This window comes from Geotrypetes seraphini, chromosome 12 (assembly GCF_902459505.1).
Source record: "Geotrypetes seraphini chromosome 12, aGeoSer1.1, whole genome shotgun sequence".
In the NCBI taxonomy this organism is placed as follows: Eukaryota; Metazoa; Chordata; class Amphibia; order Gymnophiona; family Dermophiidae; genus Geotrypetes; species Geotrypetes seraphini.
The window spans coordinates 17,972,467-18,000,222 of record NC_047095.1 but is presented as its reverse complement, the minus strand read 5'-3'; the positions used below and the strand labels follow the sequence as shown (position 1 = coordinate 18,000,222).

General features: G+C 40.4%; 1 protein-coding gene across 3 annotated transcripts in view; it reads right to left on the bottom strand.

Moving 5' to 3' along the window:
- DPYD (dihydropyrimidine dehydrogenase) overlaps positions 1-27,756 on the bottom strand; it is a 1,270,977-nt gene that overhangs the window by 568,233 nt on the left and 674,988 nt on the right. For 2 of the 3 annotated variants that reach the window (XM_033915764.1, XM_033915765.1), the window contains 2 exons: positions 22,149-22,333; positions 3,403-3,618 (listed from right to left, as the gene is read on the bottom strand). In XM_033915764.1, the coding sequence (XP_033771655.1) occupies positions 3,403-3,618; positions 22,149-22,333 (401 nt within the window). Of the gene's footprint in view, positions 1-2,135; positions 2,348-3,402; positions 3,619-22,148; positions 22,334-27,756 lie in introns of those variants that run through there. The other variant, XM_033915766.1, reaches the window with a different exon arrangement.

The following is a 27,756-nucleotide window of genomic DNA, read 5'->3' as shown; positions in this document are numbered from 1 at the left end:
ATGCAATAATAGGAAAATCTGCACATAGCCATTAATAAGAAAAACAGAAAAAGCGGTCATTTTATTCAAGTGGTAGAAATGACCTTACAAATGGGAATGACTGGTGTAAGATGTGCTATAGTCACTTGTTACCACTGTTTGGTGAAAGGGCTCTTAAGTTTATATGTGAGGCAATAGAGGGTTGCATGAGTTGTTCAAGGGTAAACAACTTTAAATTGTGAGATTCCCAAATTAACCAGTTTTTAAAATAACACTGATTTAAATAAAATGGATGCAATGAGTTTTATTTTACTTAATTTAAAGTCATGAAGTCAGTATCCAAGGGAACAAGGACACTATCTATCCCTACCTCTACAAGAAGAAAACCTTCAGAGCAAATTTCCATAGGTTCCAGGGATAAATTTCCATAGGTTCCCACTTGGACAGTTTTCTTTGTTCTAGTTCATGCACTTCTAGCTGTTTATTAGCTTGAACAGGGGCTAAAATATTGTCAGCATAGCTTGTTTATTAATATATATTGTTCTTTCATTAGATTTTTGAGGGTAATGCTTTCCGATCTCTCTGCTTGGCCATGCAGGAAGTTTAGAGCATCATCAAGAGGCCATTTTCCTAAGCTGTATTAACCACTAACATGCCCTTAATGCAACAAAAATTGCCTAATGCGGGATGCGTTAAAGCATTCCATGTTAAGTTTGGCATGTATGCATGGTAAGCTTATGGTAATTTTTTTGAATTTTTTTTTGGGAAGGGGCATGCCAAGGGCAGAGAATGGGCATTCCTGTGCTATCCAGTTAGTGCATCTACATTACTGTGTGCTAACTAGGTAGTGAACGGTTAACATGGGACCCCTTACTGCCTTCTAAGTAGGTGGCAGTAAGGCCCTGATTCTATAAATGGTATCTAACTCTTAGGCACTGTTCAGCATGGTTGTCAATTAACCACTAGGTGCCATTTATAGAATCACGCCTAATGGTCAGGGCAGGAATAATTCGTCAAGGGCCCCTAGGCACACAAGTACACTGGGCCCCCTGCCTCGCCCCACCCCACCATGCGCCCAGGAGGAAACAGGAAGCTGCGTCAAAGGGAAGCTTTGGGCAAGCAGCACCGCTTGCACAATTGCAGTTCCCGTTGCCTTTCTTACCTGTGTTGCTTGCCTTACTTTCCGTCGATGGGGGGCCGCGTTGCTGATCGGGGTGAGGCCTGTATTGCTGATCGATGCTGGAGGGGCTCATTGCCGTTTGGAAAAAACAATGTTGATGCCCTCCTTCATCGGGCCCCCCTGACCATTTCAGGCCCTAGGCACGTGTCTACTTGGCCTATTGGTTAATCCTGCCCTGCTAATGGTGCCTAAACGTTTTTAGGCATCGGTTGGCATTGAATCCTTAGGCACATTGCCATTTAAGCCAGGGTTTTCTTGGCCTAAACGAGTCTGCCTAAGGTAGGCATCTACTGGTGCCAAAGTAAATCTAGGCCCAAACTACGCCCCGAATCCACCCTGAATCCGATTCTAACCATGACCATTTGCCAGTGGGCACCTTGGTGTAGACGCCTACCTCAAAGTGTTAGGCACCTACCGAGCTAGTTCCCTACCAGCAAATTAAGGGATCCTTTTATTAAGGCATGCTAACCAATTTAGCGCGTGCTAAATGCTAAGGCGCCCGTAGAATATAATGGATACCTTACCATTTAGGGTGTGGTAATCTTTAGCGCGTGATAAATTGGGTAGCACACTTTGATAAAAGGACCCCTCATTTTAAAAATTGTTTTAAATTGATTTTTAATGACACTTTAAACCAGGGGTGTCCAACCTGCAGCCCGAGGGCCGCATGCTGCCCAGTGAAGTATTTTGTGTGGCCCTGGTCGAGAGCGATGCAGTGTTTTCCTCTGCTGCCCCTAGGTGTTTACCATCTTGCTGGCTCCCTCCTCTGTCTTGCTGCAGCGTTTGCACGATTGTGCAGCCCCAGAAACATTTTTTTCAGCCAATGCGACTCTGGGAAGCCAAAAGGTTGGACGACCCAGCTTTAAACCATCAGCACTGATTAAGCCAAACTTTTATAGACTTTATCTGTTATTTGTAGCCTCACTTTTGGTCCATTTTCAATCAGCAGATCACATTTATTGATTGACATATACACCACTTTTATACACTCTGAGTATTGGTATCGCAAGTTATTAATAAACATACAGTATATATAAATGCGCATTTGCTTCTCCAGTTGAACATATTTGCATACAAGACTAGGGGAGTTCAGCCAATAAGTTTGAGAGATTCATTGTTTCCTTTCTGTGTTAATCAGGCTTCAAATTATGCTGTGATAAAAGAGGTGACATCATGGTTTTTAAAAAGCTGGCAAAAAAAAAAAAAAAATCCCCGATCTGTGATTAAAATGAAATTCAGAAATAAACTTTTTGGTTTTCAATTTGTTAACTAAAATTACAATCGCATGGCTAAATCAAATGGAAATATAAAGTCATGTTAACCTCTACATTTCAGCTACAACACCAAGTGAACTCACTGGTACTGATTACTAAAAGCTACAGCATCGCAAATGAATGCGTGTCACCAATAGGGAAAGACAGATAGATGCCTTTGGGTTAATCAGAACTATATTTTCACAAGACAAAAAGGATCCCTTTTACAAAACTGCGGTACATGCACCAAAGTCCATGAGATTTAAATGGGCTTTGGCACATTTGTCGCAGCTTTATTCTATGGATGTGTTGGCACACGTTAGCATTTAGCGCACGCTAAATCAGCTACCGTACCGTAGTAAAAAGACCCCTAAGTCTGTCCGATGATCCTTAGGGAGAGATCAGAACAGAGACAAGTCTTACAGGAAACATTACATCAGCACTATTTGATTCTCTGCACACTTTTTTTTTTCTCGCTGCTACCCTGTGGGTCAACTGTTTTTTCTTTCTTTCTTTTTTTTTCCATTACCGATTTTAACAATATAAAATCCAGAGATAGTTAGTTTTATTGCAAGGATTGCATATTCCCTGGTGGTGCTCAAGCCACCATATTTTATGGCGATGTCAACAGCATCTCAGCAGCTTTTGTTTTTCTTGATCATACCCAGTTTATAAAGGGCCTAATTATTATATGGATTAGAGGTTCAATACCGAATTGGTAAGTCCCCATTCTAAGCCACCAATCTCAAGGGCAAACATGTGTTTTTCAGATTTTAGATGCCTCCTATGTGACCTTCTTACCTATTCTTTTCAATATATAGATATTTATAGCCAACCTGGGAGATTAATAGAGCATAGGGATTGGCCCATTTTTCTATGCAGATGTTATCCAGTTGTGCGTATATGTATACGTAAAACACACAAAATATACTCCACAGATCATTATTGTAGTTAAAGTGTTATGGTTGCTTATTTTAAAATATTGCTTACCTTTTCACAGACAAACGTTTTTGTCACGGCAAAAGCCCATCCTGCTTCAAAGGCTCTTCGAATCATTGACGCACTTGTACCTGGAGGTGCACTTGCAAGTCCAAAAGGATTTAGAAACTTCAATCCAGCCATTTCTATGCTAATGTCCACCAGATCAATAGGAGTGTAGAAAAGAGGTATCTCAGGCTTGTGAGCAATTGAGGTGTTGTGGAGAGACTACAAAAACAAACAGAATGCATACATCATATTTATAGTCATGTCTTAGTTTGAAGAAAAGACATGAGTAAGTTCTATCCCCCTCTTTTACAAAAAGTTGGCAGCACCGGCTGGTGTGGTAAATGCTCCGACGCCCATAGGAATTGAATGGGCATCAGAGCATTTGCCGCGTGGCATTCGGCTGCACGGCTTTATAAAACGAGGCCTAAATTTCTGAGTTTTAATGTCAATTAACTAACAACACTATGTAACACAATTTTTGTCCATGGACAGTAAGGGAGAAATTCTGTAAATGGCATCTATAAATATAGGTGCCTTTATCTCTTGTCAATCATACTTAGGCGTCTATTACAGAACTTAAAACTTAGATGCCTTTAATGTAGGCCATGGTTTTAAAAGGCCTACATTATAGGCAGCTATGTCCTTTAGAGAATCACGCCTAGCAACAGCTAAATCCTTCTCCACCCCTAAATAAGCCTAATTTAGAGTTAGGCACCACTAAGTTAGGTGCCTAGATCGACTAGGCATGCCAATCTAGGTGCCTAATTTTAAGTGTCATTTATAGAATCTGGGGCTTACCGCCAATGTGTTTTGATACCCATCTTTGAGCATCATTTATATAATTCAGTTCTTCATGCATAAATATTTAAAATGCTGGTACTTATGTGCATATTTGTGCATCTGTTTATAAATCTAAATGTTAGCTTTGGGGAAATTCTATAAGAGGCCTAAAGTTGGGCGCCTAACTTGGCTTCTTAGGCGTGATTCTATAAAAGATAGGCACCTATGGCATGGCATCTAGCGGCACCATAACACTAAGTAGACATGTTTAGAAGTAGAGGAAGACTTAGGCTCCGCTAGGCACAATTCTCTAAAGGACTTAGGCACCTATAATCCGGACTTTAGAGAATCACGCCTAGAGCTGCCTAAGTCCTTCTCCACTGCTAAACATACCTACTTTGGAGTTTGACACCTCTAGGCGCCATGAAATAGGTGCCTATCTTTTGTAGGCGCCTATCTTCCAATTATTATTATTTTTTTTCAATTAAGAGCATGTTAAAGATCATAACTGAAGCCAATTTACTAAGAAAGTTAAGTGCCTATTTATTTAGGTGCCTATCTTTAGGCACCTCTTATAAAGGGGGACCTTAGTGCCTAAATGGTTTTCTGCAAATTCTCACTTAACTTACATAGCATGAATTTTCAACGGCATCATACACAGGAAAAGAATATGGGCAGCATTTAGGCAGGGCTCTTGCATGTATAACTTAGAGTCATGCATACATACTTACACAAGTTCTATGGTTGGTGTAAGTGCCCATGACTAAATATACAGTTCTGCTAGTACTCTGTAATGGAAAGTATGTACCTACTTTCCATTTAGGAGCAGAGAAATAGCCTAATGGTTACAGTACCAAGTTAGGAACTGAAAGATCCAGGTTGAAACCTTACAGCAACATCTTATGGCCTTGGCCATTGCCTCAGGAGAAAGCAATGGCAAAAAAAATCATTTTTATATCATGCCAAGGAAAGCATGAGGTGGGGGGGGGGGGACAATCCTTCAATTTATGGTCACCAGGAATCAATTCTGACTTGAGGGTACATCTGAATCTGGACTCCAATTTTTAAATAGGCTCCTGCCATGCACCCACAGCTACCTAACTGAAGTCATTCAGCTATGCGAGTAGAGCTGTCCCCATAGAGCTAATCATTATGCATTCATTGTTATGTTAAAAGCTATTGCACTTTAGTAAATAGATCCCTAAACAGTTAGGGCTCCTTTTACAAAGGCGCGTTAGGGCCTTAACACGCGGAACAGCGTGCGCTAAAATGCCGCGCGCGCTAGCCGCTACCGCCTCCTCTTGAGCAGGCAGTAGTTTTTCGGGGAGCGCGCATTAATCCGGCGCGTGCGCTAAAAACGCTAGCGCACCTTTGTAAAAGGAGCCCCTAATGTGGTGCCTTCGAAGTGTAACATGCATCAATATTTGCATTAATAGCTAAATCATAACAAAGAAGAAAATGGCAGGGGAAACTGCCTTGCAGTTGATTGAGAAACACATAGTACTGGAGATAACTGAATACTCTGAAGATAAAGTAAGATAAGAATGATGTCCAAGTTCATTCTTCTAATTCTACTAAATGCAACTTGAACTATTTAAATAAATTTACTGGATTTTATGAACACATACAATTTTTATCTATACTGTATTTTATTAACTGGGTTTGCCCAAAAATTCTAATGGCATAGTATACGTAGCATTATCATGGACCAACTATATTATTGGTCCTCTCGTGTTCTACCTTCTGCTAAACTATACTGTACTATTCCTTTAACAAATCCTTGATACACAGGAGTATTCTTCAAAACTGAAAATCTTTCATATTCTGGTAAATATGTGAGCATTAACAACTTATTTCCCTATTTTTAAGATCATAAAATAATATACAGTACACATTCAGGCACTAGGTTACCACATATGCCACTTGAGCTAAATAATAATACATTTTTGGTTGAGATAATTTTTAAGGACTCAGTGAGTAAATTCATTTGCATTAATGGCCGAAGGCCTTTTTATACCACCAATTGAGATCAAGGCACAAGGAAGAACTGATAAGCTCAGAAACACCCTTGAGATATCTCTGGCATGGTTCTTGTTAAAGGGAAAAAAAAAAAAACCCAAAACCCTTATACACTGTATATTTCTTTTTTTAAGTCTCATCTTTCCTATTGATGCTTTTGTCAGCAATCTATAAATAAGAAATGTGAAGTAAATATATTCAGAGAGATTACTAGAAATGAAACCATCTCATATGAAGGTCACATTTTCAAAATAAAAAAAAAAAGTTATATGTTCTTAAATTGTTCACATTTGTAATGAGGAGAATTCTGAGCTCTGGAGGTAGGGGATGAACTTAAGTAAGAAATATAGGAGTAGACTGAAGAGGTGCTGTGAGAGGACTTCCAGAGACAGAAAGATCTTCACTGGTAAGACTTTACTGGAAATTACTTACAAATTCAGAATAAAAAGAAATCTAAAGCTAAATAGATAATCTCAGGGACTTATTTTATTTTATTTTAAAGTACTCTGCATACTTAGAAAGAGTGTTTTAGGGATAATTTTTGCTTTTCTGTTGCCTTTTTTTTCTTAGCATAGGAAGGCTCTGTTAGAATACATAGGCTAGCATTTCAAGGGACTATTTTTAAATTGCTTTAGTATCAGTATGTATAAAACACAGCTAATAGACACGGGCTGCTTCAGTTTAGACTAATTCCCTTCCTCCCACTCCAACTCCCACCACCCCTAGCCTGATCTCTGATTTATAGGCCCCTGAACCAATTAGAAGGCTAAAAAAAATGTATATTAGCATGTAATTACCTCTTAAGAAATAGTATAAGAAATCCTTGTAGGATAACCTATCAATTATGATATTACAAAATAATACAAACTAAACATTACCATAGCCTAACATATAACTAGCAATCTTAAGGGACCTTAGTGTACATGTTCCAACTCCATTAATAAGCTTAGCAAATAAATTACCAATATTAAGATGCAGGCATAAGTCCAGCAGTAAGATGGAGCTATCCAGTCTTTTGCACTGAGTGTCACATGTTTGATTATCTCCCTATTGGTGAGAGGTCTTATTTGGGTGCCCCATACTGGGCTCCTAGCACTCAGGGAATGGGTATGATCTCTTGAGGCTAGAGTATCAGACTTAGAGGAGATGAGGGAGACAGAGAGGTAGACAGAAGAGACCTACAGGATTGTTGTAGAAAAGTCCCACCTCCAGTCTGGTAGCATCTGTGCTGCATAGGAGGAGGGTGCTCTTCTTAAAGGAGAGCATCACCCTGGTAAAGTAGGAAGCAATCCTATAGCCAGGACTTGTCCACCAGGTTATGCAAATCCTCTAGTACTGAGGATGTATCTCCAGGGGCGTTTGCCCAGGAGGGAAGGGTTAGGATGGCCATTATAGAGAGAGATTCAATCATTAGCCATGTAGATAGCTGGTGGCTAGTGGATGTGAGGATCACTTGGTCACTTGCCTGCCTGGTGTGATGGTGACAGGCCTTACGCACCACCTAGATAAGATTTTAGACAGTGTTGGAGAGGAGCCTACTGTCTTGCTACATGTGGGTACCAATGACATAGATAAATGTGGTTGACAAATTTAGACTTTTTGGTAGGAATTTAAAATCTATAACCTCCAGGGTAGCAGTTTTATAAGACTTCCCTGTTCCACATGCAGGACCCAAGAGACAGGTCTCAGTGTGGACGAGGTGAAGGTACAGTGAGGAGGGTTTTAGATTTGTTAGAAACTGGGCAATATTCTGGGGAAGGGGGAACCTATTCTGCAAAGATGGGCTCCACCTTAACAAGGGTGGAGCCAGGCTGCTGGCATCAATATTAAAAAAAAAGATAGATCATCTTTAAAACTAGAAGCTGTGGGAAAGCTGACAGTCGATCAAAAAAGCATGGTTTGGAACGAGGTATTTTCAAAAGTTATCATTATAAAAGAGAAGATAGAGCATCCCAATAGCGAGGTTGAAATACCAGCCACAGTAGACCAGGTTTCCTTAAATACAGAGTAGGCTGATTATAAAGATAGCAAATTATCCATGCCAACTGCTGAGCAAATTGTAAATAGATATGACAAACATTGTTTGAATTGTCTGTATACAAATGCCAGCAGCTTAAGAAACAAGATGGGAGAGTTAGAATATATTGTACAAAATGAAAAGATAGATATAATAGGCCCCTCTGAGACCCAGTAGAAGGAAGATAATCAGTGGGACACTGTCATTACACGGTACAATCTATATTGCAATGAAAGAGTGTATCAAATTGGTGGAGGCATAGTGTCATATCTTTTTTTTTTTTTTATTATTTATACAATTTTTTGAAATTTTTCCAAGCATAAACATCTTATACAGAAAAGTACGATCAAGACACTTCTAATTAAGTTAACTTTCAATTCTGAAAAGTAATTCACTCAAATTATTAAAGAAAAATAAAAAATCAGCTTCCCTTGATCACATACCAGTCCTCTAAATTAGATTAGATCCAAGATTTAAAGAGTAGCTAATTAAATTAAAACAATTATAAAGAAGCATATTAACTACTACTAAACAGAGAACTAATTATCAATAGGCACTGTTGTTTACTTCATTCTCAAGGCGTTTCATTGAGATAAATCTTATCAAGTGAGATGGATCTACAAATACATATTTCAAAGAACGATATCTACTGACACATTTACATGGGTATCTTAAAAAGAAAAAAAAAAACAATTTGAGTCACTCCAGGTTTCAGGTTTATGAATTCTCTTCTTTTTTGAGTCTCTCTAGAGACTTAAGAACATAAGAATTTGCCTCCGCCGGGTCAGACCAGAGGTCCATCCTGCCCAGTGGTCCGCTCCCGCGGTGGCCCTCCAGGTCTATCACCTGTGCTATGGTCCCTAACTATTCCTATAACCCACCTCAACTCCTATCTGTACCCCTTATTGTCTAGGAACCTATCCAAACCTTCTTTGAAGCCCTGTAATGTGCTCTGTCCTATCACGGCCTCCGGAAGCGCGTTCCACGTGTCCACCACCCTCTGGGTAAAAAAGAACTTCTTAGCGTTTGTTTAAAACCTGCCCCCTTTTAATTTCTCCGAGTGCCCCCTTGTACTTGTGGTTCCCCACAGTGTGAAGAATCTGTCCCTGTCTACCTTTTCTATGCCCTTCAGGATTTTGAAGGTTTCTAACATGTCTCCTCTAAGTCTCCGCTTTTCCAGGGAGAATAGCTCCAGCTTTTTCAACCTGTCCACATATGAGAAGTTTTCCATACCCATATCTGGGAAAATTTGAATATGGAGACCCAGGAAATCCTTGGATCTATTCTTGCATAGTGTCATATCTTAAAGAGGGCCTTGAATCAAATGGACTGAAAATTCTACAGGAGTCAAAACACACCTTGGAATCCCTATGGGTAGAAATCTCATGTATAAAGAGGAAAAGGATAATGATAGAAGTATAATACCATCCACCTGACACGGAAAAACGGACAGATGCTGAAATGTTATCAGAAATTAGGAGGATAGCACAATAATAATGGGTGATTTCAACTACCTTCACAATTATTTAAGAGAAAATTTGGATCTTTAAACACACAAATCTTACCACTCAAATCCAATTCAAATGAAAATCCATTCAACCATCACCTACACATAATACAAATGTGGAGAAAAAGCCTCAACTATCAGGAGCCCAAACTCTGTTAAATCTACAGGAAACACAAAACATGTTGGCTCGCCTTCATTCATCAGCTAAAAAAACCCCTCCAAACCAAACAAACAGCACTATTTAAAGCATGTAATATTACAAACCTTCTACCATCAATTTAACAACTATCTACAATATGCTAACAGCTAACATAGTCCATAAATCTATAGTACATTGAATTACTGAATCACTAAGATAGTTATTGAATAATCAAAAGATCAGTAGTGAACTGGTGAATGGACTTTTCAGTATATAAAATGTTCACACACTCAAGCATTGTGTTTCAAAACAAACTGCAGTCACTGGGGATGTAAATTAAATTCAGTCAACATTCCAACATAACTTATCTTCAGCTGTTCAATTTACCAAATTAGCAGCTGATTTCTACTCCCAATATTGACTGATTTCAACTACCCCAATATTGGCTGGGTAAATGTAACATCAGGTCATGCTAGGGAGATAAAATTCCTTGATGAAATCAAGGACTGATTTATGGAGCAGCTGGTTCAGGAACCAACAGTTCTAGACCTAGTTCTTAGTGGAGGGTATGAATTGGTTTTGGGGCCACTTGATAACAGTGATCATAACATGATCAGATTTGATATAATCCTTGGAATAAGTCCACACAAGAAATTCCACACAATAGCATTTAACTTTTAAAAAGGAGATTAGTTTAAAAAAATCAAAAACTTAAGAGGAGCAGCTGCAAAGGTCAAAAATTTACGTCAGGCATAGATGTTAGTCAAAAATACCAACCCGTAAGTCCAGACTAGATATATTCCATGTATTAAAAAAGGAAGAAGAAAGACCAAACTGTAGCTGGTGTGGTTAACAAGTGAGGTAAAGGAAGCTATTAGAGCTAAAAGAGAATCCTTCAGAACATGGAAGAAGGATCTGACTGAAATAATTGTAAACCACACAAAGAATGTCAAATCAAATGCAAAGGTACTAATAAGGAAGGCAAAGAGAGATCTTTAAAAGAAGATTGCACTAGAAGCAAAAATACACAGCAAGAAGCCAGGAAAAGAAAAAGTTGGACCACTAGACAACCGAGAGGTAAAAGGGATTCTCAGGGAAGACAAGGCCATAGTGGAGAAATTAAATGAATTCTTTGCTTTGGTCCTCACTGAACAAGATGTGGGGGAGATACCGGTGCCAGAAATGAACCAGAGAAACTCAAACAAATCTCTGTAGCATTGGAAGATGTAATGGGTCAGTTTGTCAAATTGAACAGTAGAAAATTGCCTGGACAGGATGGTATACATTCCAGAGAGCTGATAAAATTGAAAAATGAACTTGCAAAGCTATTGTTAGTTATTTGTAATTTATCTTTAAAATCCAACATTGTGCCAGAAGATAGGAGGTAGCCAACATGACACCAATTTTTTAAAAGGGTTCTAGAGGTGATCCGGAAAATGCCAGGCAAAATGATAGAGGCTATTATAAAGAACAAAATGACAGAACATACGAGGGTAAATCAAAAATTAAAGGCAATTGTTAAATTATGGCAGAGCTAGCAAAATGCAACATATGAACCTGTACATTGCCTGTTAGATAGTTCTTTTATGCACAGTTCAGCACTTGACCTTTAGTCGTGTGGCAGCCATGAGGTCACTAATATTTTCTGTTCTGGGTTCACAGCTGAAATGTTAGGGGAGGGTGTACAAATACCTCATGCAACTGAGGCAGAAGTTGTGATAGATCTTGATTGATTCTCAGTGGCTTAGGTTTGTGAGGGTTTGTTAGAACTACGGGTGGATATCGCAAAGGGGATGGATGGTACATTCAAGGGTAGTCTATGAATTTGGGGGTAATTCTGGTGACTTTGATGGCTGACCTTCTCACTGCTTCTTTAGAGTCTGGAGTGGGTAATGCAGGACTAGAGCAGGGAGAATGTGGTTTCTCTCCACAGCAAATGGATTGAAGGCAATACTAGGGATATACAGGCCGGTGAGTCTGATTTCTTTGGTAAGTAACTCAATAGAAACACTTTTACAACAGAACTTGGGGATTCACTAGAGGTGGGTTTGGTTAGACAAATCTGCTTACTTTCTTTGGGTGATTTTGGCTTTAGATAGAGGGAGTGTGATGGATGTGGTATATTTCAATTTTTGCAATTTTTACTATGTTCACAGGCATATTGTAAATAGTGTTCTCAGTATGGGGAGGAGGGGCTCCACTGGTAGTCTGGTGCAGGTACTAGTTGATCAGTAAGATGTCAGTGGGTTGTGGTCTCAGGAGATGGTTTTTGCTGAGGGGGTATCTTCCTGGTAGTATGTTTGAAGGTTAGTTATTGGTCTTTTTGTGGAGGATGCCAAATTGGTAATGGACTAGATAGTCCTGATGGTGTGTCTGACCTGAGGACGGGCTAAACGAAGTTTGTAGAATGGGTATGAAGCTCAGATTTCATGCTCATAAATACCAGGTCATGCATTTGAGTTGCCAAACTACAAGGGCATGGTGCGGTTAAGGGATGAAGACCTTGGTATATGAATGAAGAGTTGGGGGTTGGGTGTGATGGTATGTGATAATCTTCAGGAGGCAACCAGATTGTAATGGTGCTAGTGAAAGCTAGACAGACTTTTGGTGCACAGGAGTGGTATGGCCAGCAGGACAATGGAGGCTTGCTGCCCCTCTCTAAGATTTTGGTGAGACTTCTTGCACATTTTTGTGTATACTGTACTTAGGTTCGGTTCAGAGGAAGGCAACTATAAGGGTTGGTGGTCTATGTCCTTTAGGTATATGGGAATTGAGTTCTTGAACTCTATCTGTATACTTTGAGGAAGGGCATGAGGAGGGATATAATAGTGATTTTAAATACCTATGTGGCAAGGGCATGTGGTACTGAAGTTGATTGTGGGTATGTGTGATCTGGTGTCCAGGTGCAGGGTTTACTTGTCCTTTGCATGAGAGTCTGGTGATGTCTGTTTGCAGTATTGCCTGATGTGAGCATTTCATGGTATGTAGTAGTGCTCTGGTGGGTAGCCTTTTTGAGGCATTTGGCAGCTTGTCGAGTGGGTGAGCTGGCACCTTCTCAACTTGCTATTGTGTTCATGGGGTAGCAGCCGGGAAATGTTGGGTTGAATGCAGATTGACTGCAATTGCATATTCCATGGTGACCTGCTTTGGAAGGATCAGGAATTTGGATTCTTTTGTACGTGTGTGCAGAGTAATGGGAATATGCAGTATCTTGTGTACCATTCTATTTGGCTGGGGAGGATTGTCTTAGCTGTTACTGAATCTAGTGGGGCATGGACTATGGATTGTTTGGTTGGGTATCTGGAGCATTTGTTGGGAGCAACTCTTGCTAATCCTTTTCCAGCAAAGACATTTTTTCTATTCTGCTTTACTTGTGATTCTTTTGGTGGGTTGTGACATTTGTTCAGTAAGGGGAGAGGATTTCATACTGTTGTCTGTGTTTTCCCTAATGCCCGTCCCCCCTTTTGTTTGGTCCTCTATGCTTCTTCATAGAATGTGTAAGGAGGCTCGGGACATGGTTGCTATCGAATGGTTGCTTAGATAGGTTAAAACTGAGCTTTTGGATTTACGGATAGTTTTTGTATGTTTAGTGGTATTTTATGAATTTGTGACAGGTGTTTTCCCTGGATATTATGTCCTGATGCTGTCTACCTTTCAGGCACAGATTTGGCCAGTTTTATTTGCGTACTCTTTAGGATTTGTTAGAGAATTGTTTTAAAGCTGTTGGCCACAGCTTATGTGGTGGGGCAGCAGTGACAAACTCAAGGCTATCACCGCTTGCGGTGGAAAATAATAATAATAATTTTATTTCTTATATACCGCTGTACCATAAGTTCAAAGCGGTTTACAACAAGATACATACAGTGAGAGTATGAGATGTAAGGAGAAGAAAAAAAAAATAGTTTCTGGGATACAAATTACAAATGGAAGAGAACCAAGTTGGTTTGAATCTAAAGGATGTATCTAGTCAAAGATTGAGGTACAAGGGGAAAACAATTTGGTGGAATACAATTACAAATGGGAAGAGCATGAGTTAATCTAAAATCAAGAGAACTGGGGATTGGGTTGAGGATAGCTGAGGGGGATTGGACAAGAATTGGGATTAGAATTTGTTAAACAGACGGGTCTTCAGTGATTTTCTGGTCAGCGTACGAAGTGGCCTCGAGTATGGGTTTCACGAGCCATATGTTCAGTTTGGCTGCCTGGAATGATAACATTCTGTCAAGGAACTTCTTGTAATGACGTGATTTCAGGGATGGGTAATTAAAGAGATTTATTCTGGGTTTGGCCCAGTTGGATCTGGGAGATGAACAGTTAATAAATAAATAAATGTAACACTCGTAGGTGACATCGCTGTGAGGGGAAGCATGGCCTAGCATCACCGTGGGTCATGTTCGGGGGAATGTTATACATTTAAAAACTTAATGAGAGCTAGTTTTGACAATGAAAAGCTTCTGGGGGGGGGGTGTGAAATATGCATTGGGGGTTTGTTGGTTTTGGACATGGATTGTTTTGTAAGTGGAGATAATATTTAGATAGATAATAAAGCTGTGGCCAAATATTTATTTCAGCAAAATTGAGTTGTGTGATTATTGATTGATGGTGTTTAGCTTTTAGTCGCAGATGACAGAGTGTGAATGCTAATGTTATGCATATGAAAGATTTGATTAGTTTTCTTCTCAAATTCTGGTTTAGCATTTTGTTAACAGATTCAGGCTCCTGGTTCAGATCTAGTCATCAGTTGTGGGTTCTTTCTTTTTTTTATGAGCGAAAGAGTATCCTAAGTGTTAAAACAGTGGGCTGTGAACCAGAGAAGCCAGTTTCATATTCCACTTTCACTCTTTGTCATTTGGTTTATAAAATGGGAAAACTGCAAATGAAAAATGCAAAATCACTACTTCCAAGTAGAAGTGCCAACATTACCATGTTTGCAACTTCCAAGTTTGTGCCAGTCTTTTTGTTTCACATGAATATAAGTAAAATGACTGTTCCCTATAGGTGTTTTACACAAGACCTACATTCAGCAGAGTCTTTTCTAAAATACTGCCAGCAGTGAGCATGTCCTGGCCTAGACAATTCAATTCTAATTTAAATATTCAATGTTCAATGGCTTTTTGCCTTACTCCTTTCCACCATTGTTTTGCAGAGAGTAACACAGTCTTCAGTTTTTAAATCTGATATATTTTTATGCATTCTATTTAACTCTGATCAATGTAAAAGAAATAGGTTTACTAAGGAAGTGCCAAACTTTGACAGGCATAATAACAGTAATGAAAATGGGTTTTCAGAGATTGCAAATTGCTCCTTAAATTTTTCATCAACTTTGTTTCTAATTATAAGGTTTTCCATCCTTCTATATTGCACTCTTTGTGAATTTATGACTATAAAGCAGTCTAAATTTCTCATTCCACACTGGAAGAATCATATTTTTGTTGTGTATTTGAGATAATAGTAGAATGGGGTCACAATACGTTCACTATTCTCAAAATATGACAGCAATTAGGCCTGCAGTGTAGTCCTGATGAAACACTTGGTGTGAAACACCAGGCTCTGAATGTGACCTACTTACTGCGAGTCTGAATATATGATGGGGCATTAGATAAACTCGAAAACTATTGGGCTATCAGAGCAGTTCTATAAGTTCACACCTAGAGCTACACACACCACTTATGCAGGGCAAAGGCACCTTTGATTTGCAGTTTTTTTGCATAAGTACATTATTCTATAAAATAGTTCTTAAGTGCTGTGGAGAGCCATTTTCAATAGAACATCTAAGTTTGACTTTGGATCCCACAAGATGTCCAAAAGTCGGGGTAGGAAAATGGCCATTTTCAAAACTGTACTGTACCCAACTTTTTTTTTTTTTTTTTCCCAAAAATGACCCATCTAGACATCCTGGATCTTAGTCATTTTTAAAATCCAAACGTTCAAATGCAAAACATCTAAAACAAGCCCATTTGAGAAGGGCCAGCATTTTAATATACTGGCCACACAAATGTTCCAACAGAACGGTTTGGCACCTTTAGGGGCACTGCTGTGAACATCACTTAAAGGGTACCAAGTATACATTTCACCATAACCCCCTTATAGTATACAGTATAGTGAGCCCTCCAAAGTTTCCCCATAACCTACTATACCCACCTGACTACCCCCCCTTCTCCCAATAGCCCTTATGGCTGAAGATATCACTTATATGGCAGTATAGTAGGTTTGGGGCAGGTTTTGATGGGCTCACACTTTCCACCATAAATGTAGTGGTTAGCGTGGAATATGTGCCTGGATCCTCTCTCTATGGTTCACTACACTGTCCAGCAGGCTACTCTATACACCTGCTTGCTGCGCTACTAGGATGCCCCATAATATCTGCAGCTGTCATAGAGGCTGGTATGTACTCTTTCTCTCACATTTTTTGGGGATGGGAGGGGGTCAATGACCACTGGGAGAGTGTGGGGGCATGTTTTCAACCTTCCAGTGGTCATCAGGTCAGTTTGGGTACCCTTTTGGCCCTTAGGCACTTTGAAAACAGGTCTAACTCCAAATGTCTAAATGCTGTCCTGGTTGTCTTCAAAAATGTTTATTATCCCTGCGAGACATCCAAGTGCTAAGTCTGCCCAAATCCTACCCTAAACATGCCTCTAACTTAACCACAGACATCCTGGAGGGTAAAGGACCTGCAAGGGGGAGAGTATGGCATAATGGTTAGAGCTACAGCCTCAGCACCCTGAGGTTGTGGGTTCAAACCCACACTGCTCCTTGTGACCCTGGGCAAGTCACTTAATCCCCCCCCCCTCATTGCCCCAGGTACATTAGATAGATTGTGAGCCTGCTGGGACAGACAGGGAAAAATGCTTGAGTACCTGAATAAATTCATGAACACTTCTCCCTCCGGATTCGCGGGGGATAGGGGCAGAGCCGGACCGCAAATGGTGAAATACCGCAAATATCTTCTGGTCCAGCTTTGACCCACCCCCGCCTCCCTCCTGCCTTCCCCCCGGCATCCCGGCCTTACCTGGTGGTCTAGCGGGCTTTCGGGGCAGGAGTGATCTTCCTACACTCCTGCCCCGTGCAGATCGCCAATAGGAAATAGCTGCCGTGAGTTCCCGTAGTCTCTCGAGACTACGACGGGAACTCCCCACAACCATTTCCTATTGGCGATCTACACGGGGCAGGAAAGCTCGCTAGACCACCAGGTAAGGCCGGGACGCTGGGGGGAAGGCTAAACTGTGGGTTTTTTTCTTTTCCCCCTCCCCAAAAAATCGTGAATATGTGAAATCGCGATTGCCGAAACCGCGAATGGGGAGGGGGAAGTGTAAACCATTCTGAGCTCTCCTGGGAGAACAGTATAGAAAATTGAATAAATAAAGACATCTAAACAATTAGTTTCAAAAACTGGACTTTTTTTTATTAAAATGTCCAAGTGCTGGTTTATGCCATTTTTTGGACATCTTTAGTTTTTAAAAATGAGCCCCATAGGCTGGATTTTTTAAATGGCGTCAATATCAGTGGCCGCCTAAAAAGCAGCTGTCGATCATATGTCAATCACACAATGGCACCATTTAGAGAATCATACCTCTGGGTAAAATAGGTGCCAGAAATGAAGACTAGAGTTTTCAAGACCTATATTTCTGGTGCCTATCTTTGCCATGAATCAAACCTATGTAGGTGCTTTATGGTGCTTAATGCCACTTCCAGCGCCAGTCATGCCTATACAGTCAAACCTTGGTTTGCAAGCATAATTTGTTCCGGAAACATGCTTGTAATCCAAAGCACTCGTATATCAAAGCGAATTTCCCCATGGAAATAATGGAAACTCAGGCAATTCATTCCACAACCCCAAAACTTTAATACAAAGTACTATGGGGCTCATAATCGAAAGAGAAAAACGTCCAAAAACCGGCCTAAGTTGGCACTTGGTCGAACACTGTCAAAATACGTCCAAGTGCCGGTAATAAAACTGGGTTTTGGATGTATTTATAAACAATCTCCTAGGCCTTCATAGTGCCGCTGAACGAGCAGAGCTAAACAGGGTGTGTCAGGAGGAGTGTCAAGGGCGGGAGTTGGACGGGACATGGGCCAGCTTAGACTTAATCGTACTACATATATAACCAACACAGCACAGGATTGATGAAACTTGGATGTTGTGACTTAGACCATTTAAAACATGATCTAAGTCAGTGTTCTTCAACCTTTTTACACCTATGGACTGGCAAATATAAAAGAATGATTTTGTGGACCGGCATCGGTCTGCAGACCGGCAGTTGAAGAACACTGAGCTAAGTCGTGGGCCATCTGAAAGCCTTCCCTCTGATGTTGCGACATCAGAGAGAAGGCTTTCAGTTCAGGTGCAGGACGTGCATAGGAGCCGCTGCCCATGGCTTTGTGTACTGAGTCAATGAGGAAGAGGGAGCCGGCCCGAAGATAACACCACATCAGTTGCACCGCAAACCGGTGCTTGAAGAACACTGTTTTGGGCCTGATGCACATGCCAGCCCTGTGGGTTAGGGACCCATGAAAAGAAGGACCAATGCCCATAAGCCCCTGTAATCACTGCATTGATATTGAAACATGTGCATTCCCCTATACACCCCCAAAACCTTTTTGTACTGGCATAAAGGTGGCTCCTGCAGTCATAAGGGCTATTTGGGTGGTAGATAAGTGGGTCTAGGGAATTCTGGAGGTGGTTTGGGGGCTCACCATGACCTATAAGGTGAACTGTAGTGAGATGAAGACATGGCACCCTTTTTGTGAAGTTCACAGCAGTGTCCTGTAAGGTACCCCACTATTTAGGTGCCATGTCTGGTTGTCCAGTCCATCACTTTGTAGACCCCTCCCACATCCAAAAGGTTTGTTTCTAGGCGTTTCTGCCTTGGACGAAAAGTTGGATGAAAATGTGGTATAAACATAGACGATTTAGCAGCTAGGAAGATCAGATCAGCAGGACATATAGTTAGACGATTTTCAAAACGGAAAATAATTTGGACGTATATTTTTCAAAAATGTGCCCTAAGCTGTTTTTTCACTTTAGAAGACTTGCGACTTGGACAAAAATGGACTTAGATGTTCCTTTTGATTATGCCCCTCCACACGTTCTTGTATTGCCTCACTCATTTAGAACAGTCACTACACTCCTGCAGCATCAGAGAGAGAAGAACCATCGGCTCAGTTGCGATGATGTGATGAGTATATACTGTATGTACTTGTATTGCAAGACCTTGCTTATTTATCAAGTTAAAATATAATAAAATGTTTTGCTTGTCTTGCAAAACACTTGCATACCAAGTAATCCAAAGTTTTACTGTAATGCATCGTTAGGCAGCAGTAGGCACCTACGGAGGCTCAATTCCAGTGTCTTTTGTTTAAGTGCTGGTGGGCATTTTAAATTTAACATTGCTTGCCATTTGAAATGGTGTTTGCCAATTAAGTTAGGTGCCGTTTATAGAATTTCCCTCTTTGTTTATAGAATTTCCCTCTTGGTGTATAACTCTAAAGTGGGCCTAAACATGGGAGAAACATGGGCAGATCATAGACATGACTCCAGGTGATGCGTATAGAATAATATCAGTTATGTGTAACACTTGAAACATTTATGTTCAATCATATATACCTGGCATAACATAGGTGTGCCTATGTGCCTAAGCACACTTTCATTTTAACACCTAAATTGAGAGTCTAGTCTTAGAATTGCCTCCTAGGTGCATTTGCCACCAGAACTTCATTAGTCAAAGTGAGAACATTTAATATACATAAAAGCCAGTTGTGATGTTTGCAGGTTTGTTTGTCCTATTATTATCGTATTATTATAGAAGGCAATATTTCTATCTTTAAATCTTTTCTGGCACTGTAGCTTCTCGTTTCCTGGACAGACATAAGAATATTATTACAACAGAAGATTCATACAATTGTTTGTATATACTAAGAGGGACATTTTTGATAGGATGTCTGAGTCTGAGGTTGGATGTTTTGGGCAAGACGTTGGATATTTTGAGCAAACCCAGCAGAAAAAAATGTTAATTTTCAAAATTGCCAGACGTCTATCTTTCATTTTTGAAAATGACCTATATAGACATTTTTGATCCTTAGGACGTCTACCTTTTTTGGCCTTTTTCAAAAATAAAAACATCCACATGAAAAACAAAAGCAAGTTTTGTAGATATACCCAACTTCCTTGTCTAATCGCGGCAGAAAAATCTCCATCAGCTGAGCCGGTTTCAGGGATTCCTGCCAGTTCAACTGATGGGGATTTCCCCCTGCCATGATCAGCTGGAGCCCTTCACACCTGCCCCCAATATCCACAGAACCCCTGACATCCCAGGACCCCATCATCCCACATTCCTGGACCCCCACATCCCTCAATATCATCATGCAACACCCCCATATCACTTGACACTATCTGATAACAGGCAATGCCCTCCACATCACCTGAAACCCCTGACATCAGGCAACACCACCCCACACATACACCCCACCACACCCTACACACACCCCACCACCCAACATCGCCTCCCACATCACCCAACACCCCTATACCTCCGATGCAAAATCAGCAGGAGGGACGCTCACTCCCTCCAGCCTACAGGGCTCCATGCTGAGAATGATGGGCCTTCCCCCTCCCAATGCATCTTGCGGTAACAGCTCCAATGTTCTGTTCCAGTAGGAACTTATCCAACCTTGTCTTGAATCCCTGAAGGGTGTTTTCCACTATAGCAGCTTCCGGGAAAGCGTCCCAGACCTCCACCATTCTCTGGATGAAGAAGAACTTCCTTACGTTTGTACGGAATCTTTTCCCTTTTAACTTAAGTGAGTGCCCTCTCATTCTCTTCACCTTGGTGTACGTTCATCTCTCTAGCCACAGGTCCGTGTCCTCAGTACACTTCCATTTTCCTCCTCCCAGCATTGGCTTGCACTAGACTCGTCTTCCAGTGGGTTTCCCCTGCTATTTCCAGGTCCTGCTACACTGTCATCTAGTCCTTTCTTGTGATTTTCCTCCAAGTGGTCCTCACTCTCTGTGGATGTATCTTGGCAGTTCCTCTGCTGTTCCACGGCCTCTCTATATGCCTCCTCAATGAACTTCTCTAACTCCCTGACTTCTTCTTCGATGTTCCTCTCTTCCATGGTGTTCTCCACCTCCCTGACTCCTTCTTCAATGTTCCTTGAAAAGAGAAGACTGAGAGGGGACATAATCTAAACATTCAAGATATTGAAGGGCATTGACTTAGAAGAGACAGAAAGATTGTTTACCCTCTCCAAGGTGAAGAGAACGAGTGGGCACTCGCTTAAGTTAGAAGGGAAAAGATTCCGTACAAACGTAAGGAAGTTCTTCTTCACCCAGAGAGTGGTGGAGGTCTGGAACGCTCTCCCGGAGGCTCTTATATGGGAAAGCACCCTTCAGGGATTCAAGACAAGGTTGGATAAGTTCCTACTGGAACAGAACTTATGCAAGTAAGGCTAGACTCAAATAGGTCTTTGACCTAAGAGCCATCGCATGAGCGGACTGCTGGTCTAACCCAGCAGTGGCAAATCTTATGTTCTTATGTTCCTATGAGCATTGGAGCTGTTAACGCCGTGGCCAGCGCTAAAAAAAGGGGGGTAGTTTGCATTGTGAGTTGTAATTATGCTATCATACTTATCAATGCAATTTGTTAAATGCTCATAGTTTGTCCTAATAAAATATTTGGATGGGTCACCACAACTCTAGAACACAATCCATAAAATCCAGATATCAGGTGATTACTAGAAAATATCACATGACATTATGCCAACAGCACTTAGTACAACTATATCAAACTTACCCCTCCCCCCTTTTTACAAAACTGTAGCATTGTTCTTAGTGCCGGCCGCAGCGGTAACAACTCCGATGCTCATAGGAATTCTATGAGCGTAGAGCTGTTACTGCCGCGGCCGGCACTAAAAACCATGCTAAGGTTTTGTAAAAGTTATGGTTAGGTTGGTTTGTGCTGTTTCTTCAATCATTTCATACTTCCTGTAACAATACACTGCAACTTCTCTATACTTTATGTCATATCACACAAATTGGTTCCACAAGGGTCTCATCCCCATGTATAGGGTTTGTCTCAGTGTTAAATAGTGTACAGCAGAAAATATCAAGCTACTTCTCCTTGTGGATCTATATGCAGAGGAGGAATCTATTATATATCAAGACATTTTGAGAAAAATATTTCAATATTTATTACAGACAAACTTACAAAAGACAGCCTATGATTTGATAGGAAGGGAAAGGTGGCCAGCACAGTCAATCTGAAAATAAAGGATCTTATTTTCAAGCTTACCTGAATGTATTTGTGTATGTACCAAGAAGCTTGTTTTCCATCATTCACAGATTCCACAGTTGTGTTAGCCAGACCTATAACGTCACCACCTGCAAAGACCCAGGGCTCACTGGTTTGCATAGTTTCTGGATCTACATCTGGAAGACCATATCTTGTAAACTTGATTGGGCTCATGGCTTCTTTTACTATAATAGAATGAAAATAAAGTAAAGTAAATTAAGGGGTTTAATTAATAAATTGGGTTAGAATTGGTATGATAAAAAGGTTTATCAGCTGTTTTTAATACAAATGTTAGATGGGCTATTGGAGTAATTAAATGTATGGAAAATATTGCTTGAACAAATCTCAAAGTCATTCACCACCAGACATTTGTAGACATAGGTACTGGGGATCCATTTTGACTTATTCCCTACCAGTGAACTGGACAATTTCCCACAGAGTAGATCTAGAAAGATGCAAAGAACCTTTCTAGATCTACTCTGGAGGGAAATAGTTGTAGTCACCTGAAGTAGCTTTTTAAATGGCCACTTTAGGTGGGACATTCTTCTTTTTTTTTTAATTCTTTATTCATTTTCAATATTTTCAAACATTCTTTAAACATGTATTGCTAAAACAGCTCCCTTGAAGAACATTTTTCTCCAATTTGACAGATTTCAGTCTTGCAAAATTAAAACACAGCAACATTTGTTTTTCAATGCAGTAAAAAGTGAAATTAATGAGAATTAGAATATATATGTTTTTGAGATATAAGAGGTTTTTTAAGCCAGTGAGGGTCAACCCATTGCATCTGTGAGAAAACATAATTGCAGAGGGAGCTCTGAGGCTTCCCCCTCCTCCCTCCACATTTATATTTACTGTATATAACTATCTATATTAGTATTTATTCATTTATACATTTTTATAGCATTCATTAGACCCCCCTCTTTACAAAACCGTAGTGTGGTTTTTAGCACCAGCCGTGACAATAACAGCTCCAAAGCTCATGAGCTGTTACCGCCATGGCCAGTGCTAAAAACCACACTATGGTTTTGTAAAAAGGGGGGGGGGGGGAGGTTAAATGTTATTAAACTTTAAGGCACCCACAAAAAAATTTCTGTGAATCCAGCATGTACCACCTTCCCCAAACAAGGCATTCTCTTCCCCCTTCTCCTCCTGACTCATTCTTCCTTCCACCCCAGGAAATAGTTTTCTCTCTCCCACAACTCCAACCCCTCCAGGTTCTCTTTATTCCACTCAAAGGCACTCATTCCTATTCCTTTCCTTTCCCTCATAGGAACTCTTTCTTTCACTTCCTTTCAAAATACTTCTCCTTCTCCAAGTTGTGTCTCTCCCCCCCCAAAAAAAAACCTCTGTTTCTCACTAAAGATAGATAGAAATCTATAGCCTAATTCTATATATGGTGCTAAAATTGTATATGCAAATTTATAGAATAAGGAAGATCCATGCATAATTTAGGTTCAAGAATCTGCTCCAGGTTTTACTTGGTATAAATCTTTGTGCCTAAAATTGGATGCCAGTCCCGGTACCAAATGCCATTTTATAAACGACGCCCAACTCTGAACACTGTTAATTGAATAGCACTTAGCCTGAAATGTTATCGGCACTGATATGAGTATTTTGGTACTATATACAGCATCTAGCCCCTATGTATGTCTATTAATAGCTATGCATTACATATAAGATATTAGATACACATACAAGGCTATTAGAGTCAGAAATACTTCTTTCAAAGAATGGAAAAAGATCCGAATTAAGCAAAGCAAACATAATCATCGTCAAGTTAGATGCAAAGCATTGATAAAGAAGGCTAGAAGAAAAATCTTGCCGATATTCAGTGCAATACCCACAGATTTAAGTGGGCAAAGTCTGGACTGCTATTCATGTTATTCAACCTGCCCAGTTACATATGCAGACGTTGACACCGATGTATCTATAACTCCTGACTCTACCCACTAACTATCCCGGCACTAACCAGCACGTGCTGCAGCAGTTTGTGCATATATTCCATGACACTGTCCTACTCGCACTACCTACCACGCCTCTGGAACCAACTGTCACCTTACATCAGATCACTAGAAGGATTACTGAACTTCAGGAAGGCAATAAAATCTTCTTCTATCCTTCTATGAAACAACTCCAGTCTAAACATCAATATCTAACGAACAAGATCAACCGTCACTGATACTAAACTAAACTAAACCTTAGGTTTGCATACCGCATCCTCTTCACAATTGTAGAGCTCGGCACGGTTTACAGGAGCTGGGATAGAAAAGGAACGCCAATGAAGGGTTATAGGCCTTAGTATAAAGAATGTTTAGAGGGGCTTAGTATACCAGAGAGGGAGGAAGTATTACATTTTTGAGAATAGCCAAGTTTTCAGATGTTTACGGAAAAGTTGGAGGGAGCTCAGATACTATCATGCCCTACCATACATTCCATACCAAGACATACCTTACATACATTATCATCATACGCTGTTATATACTATCTTGTCATGCCATGTACTGTCATGCACTGACACTGATGATACTTCCACATCTTGCCAGACATTCCATGATATACCTCACCTAGCATATATTATTATTCACATGTATGTATTGTACTGCCATGCACTGTCACATTCCTACCATGTTCCTGCATGTATTATCTGCCATAGCATGTACCGTCATGCATCCTAATGTACTGCTATGCTCTGCCATGTACTGCTTTACCACGCTTCATACTGTCAAGCATCATACCAAACTCATAATATCATCACCCTATGCTGTATGAGATCTTGTCCTATCATATCCTATTACATATCGCCATGCTTTTGACTACAATTGTGTACCTCTATGTATTGTCCTATCGTGTCATGACCAAAGAAGTACTATCAGGTTCTACTTTACTATGTAAACCCTGTTGTTTTATTTTGTATGTAAACTTGTAACCCGTTCTGAGCTCTTCTGGGAGGATGGGATATAAATCTGTATAAATAAACAAATAATGTGATTTAACTGGGCAGGATCCTTTGTTAGCAGATTATTTTCTAAAATACCACTGGAAGTGAGCATGCCCAACCCAGACGTTTTAATTTCAATTTCTACATTCTATGTAAAACAGGGCTCTGCATACGTATTGAATATAGAAACAAAGGAACATGATAGCAGATAAAGGTCAAATGGTCCATCCGGTCTGCCCATCCGCAGTAACCATTATCTCTTCCTCTCTCTAAGAGATATCATGTGCCTCTCCCAGGTTTTCTTTAATTCAGACACAGCCTCTGTCTCCACCACCTCTTCTGGGAGACTGTTCCACGCATCTACCACCCTTTCTGTAAAAAAGTATTTCCTTAGATTACTCCTGAGCCAATCACCTCTTAATTTCATCATGCGCATTTACATCACGCAGATATTTAAATGTCTCTATCATATCTCCCCTTTCCTCCGAAGTATACAGATTGAGATCTTTAAGTCTGTCCTCATACGCCTTATGATGAAGATCACGCATCATTTTAGTTGCCTTCCTCTGGACCAATTTCATTCTTTTTATATCTTTTTGAAGGTGTGGCCTCCAGAATTGTGGCTAAGCGGTTTTGTGGTTTTGTTGGACATCCAGTCACCACATATTATAGGGAGCGGGCTTGGAAAATGTGAATCACCTGTTGCATAAAATCCATAATTTAAGTAGGACTCTTTGTATTTTGTTTTAAATGCAGCTCTCTTTCTGTTGGTAGTCTTGGAGTCTTCTGCTGTCTCATCATTGGGTCTTTCCACTTTTTCAAAGAAGCTCTCCAGCGAAGTTTGTCTTATACTCATTTTTCCTAGAGTTAGCTTGTGAGCTTTCCGAAAATAACTGTGACTGAGACACGTACGGGAAAGAGGGACAGACGGAAGTGGTCACTTTTCAAAATAAAACATCTTGCAAACTTATGTAAATAAAATTAAAATGAGATTCTTTCTGTGTAGCCAGATTTGGCACAGCCCATGGCTCGGTGCCTGTCTGTGGATGGCGGTTGGGGACCCCTGGTCTAAAGGGTCCTGATGATGTTCAGAAAGCAACTGAACATGTATTTGTTCTCCAAATTGTGGGATGTGACATACAGTTTGGAAAAGTAACATCTAACCTCTGGTTTCAAATAACCTGACCGCCCGTGTGATACTGATTTAGTTATAGCACTGCTTAATTTGTCTTGTTAGTACTCTTTTAAATATATTTTTGTGTATGTTGATTTGTGACACATCTAAAACTTAGGATAGTTCAGAATAGAAAATTTTTGAAATAAATACTAAGCTGCACTAAAAAGTGGCCTTAGTGTGCCCTTATGAAGGTCTGTCCCACCCTCTAAGGCACAGCTGGAAAAAGGACACATTTCCATTTTCCTGAATTAATGGCCATGTAGCAATGTTGTCATTAGTGAGTGACCATCAAAGAAAATTAGCACATGAGCCCTTACCGTCAGCACCTTTGCTAAATATCATCACTAAGGGCTCCTTTTACGAAGCTGCGTTGGCGGTTTAATGCGCGTAATAGCGCACGCCGGCCATGCTAGCCGCTACCGCCTCCTCTTGAGCAGGCGGTAGTTTTTCGGCTAGCACGGGGGTTGGCGCGGGCGCTACAAATGTGCGTGCGATAAAGCCGCTAACGGGGCTACGTAAAAGGAGCCCTCTTGTACCCTCACCAGTTATGGTTTCCTCAACTGATAAAATTTGATGGTTTGGCATGTTAAATAGCTCATTTTTATCTGCATTAAAGCTAACAATACAAGTTAAAGCAGATTATGCATTTGCCACCTGAGAGCAAAGGCATATATTGCTTTGACTATGACCTTTAATATTCATTCATCTGCTTTCAGGTACTTAAGTATACCAGTGCTCCTAGACCATAAGTATTTCATATACGACAAAAGGATTTTAACATCTCGATAAATGATCATCATTAGTCTTCTTGCTCAATGTGTTTGTATGGAATTTAAACTTGCCTAGAGCCGTCTCTAAGAATGATGAGATTGGTTCTGCTGAAGAAATCAATGCATTTTGAAGTAGTATTCAGTTATGCTTTTTTCTTGTCACTAAATAAGTAATGGTAAAATAGTGAATTTTTCTTTATATCAAAATTATAGTTAGCATGAAATTCTGTTGTGGAGAAGTAGCCTAATGGTTATTGCAGAGACCTATGAATCAGGGGAGTCAGGTCTGATTCCCACTACAGCTCCTTTTGACTCCAAGCAAGTCACTTAACCCTCCTATTGCCCCAGGTACAAAATATGTGCTTGCATATAATATGCAAACTGCTTTGATTGCAACCACGGAAAGGCAGTATATCAAGTCTCATCTCTTTTCCTTATTGCAGATTCCAGAGCTCCAAAACTGTAGAATTCACAGTAAATAGCACTAATTTATATTTGTATTTATTGTTCTTATAGCAGCAGCATAGCCATGGGTGGGCCTGGGAAGGCCCAGGCCCACCCATATTAGGCTTAGACATACCCAACAGCGGAATACTGTTACAGTAGCTGGTGGGGATCCCCAAGTCCTGCCAGCTGAAGATATCCCCGAAGGTACCAGAAACACCTTTGTCCAGCTCAACAGTCAGCATATTCATGATGTCACACTGATGTCAAGATTGC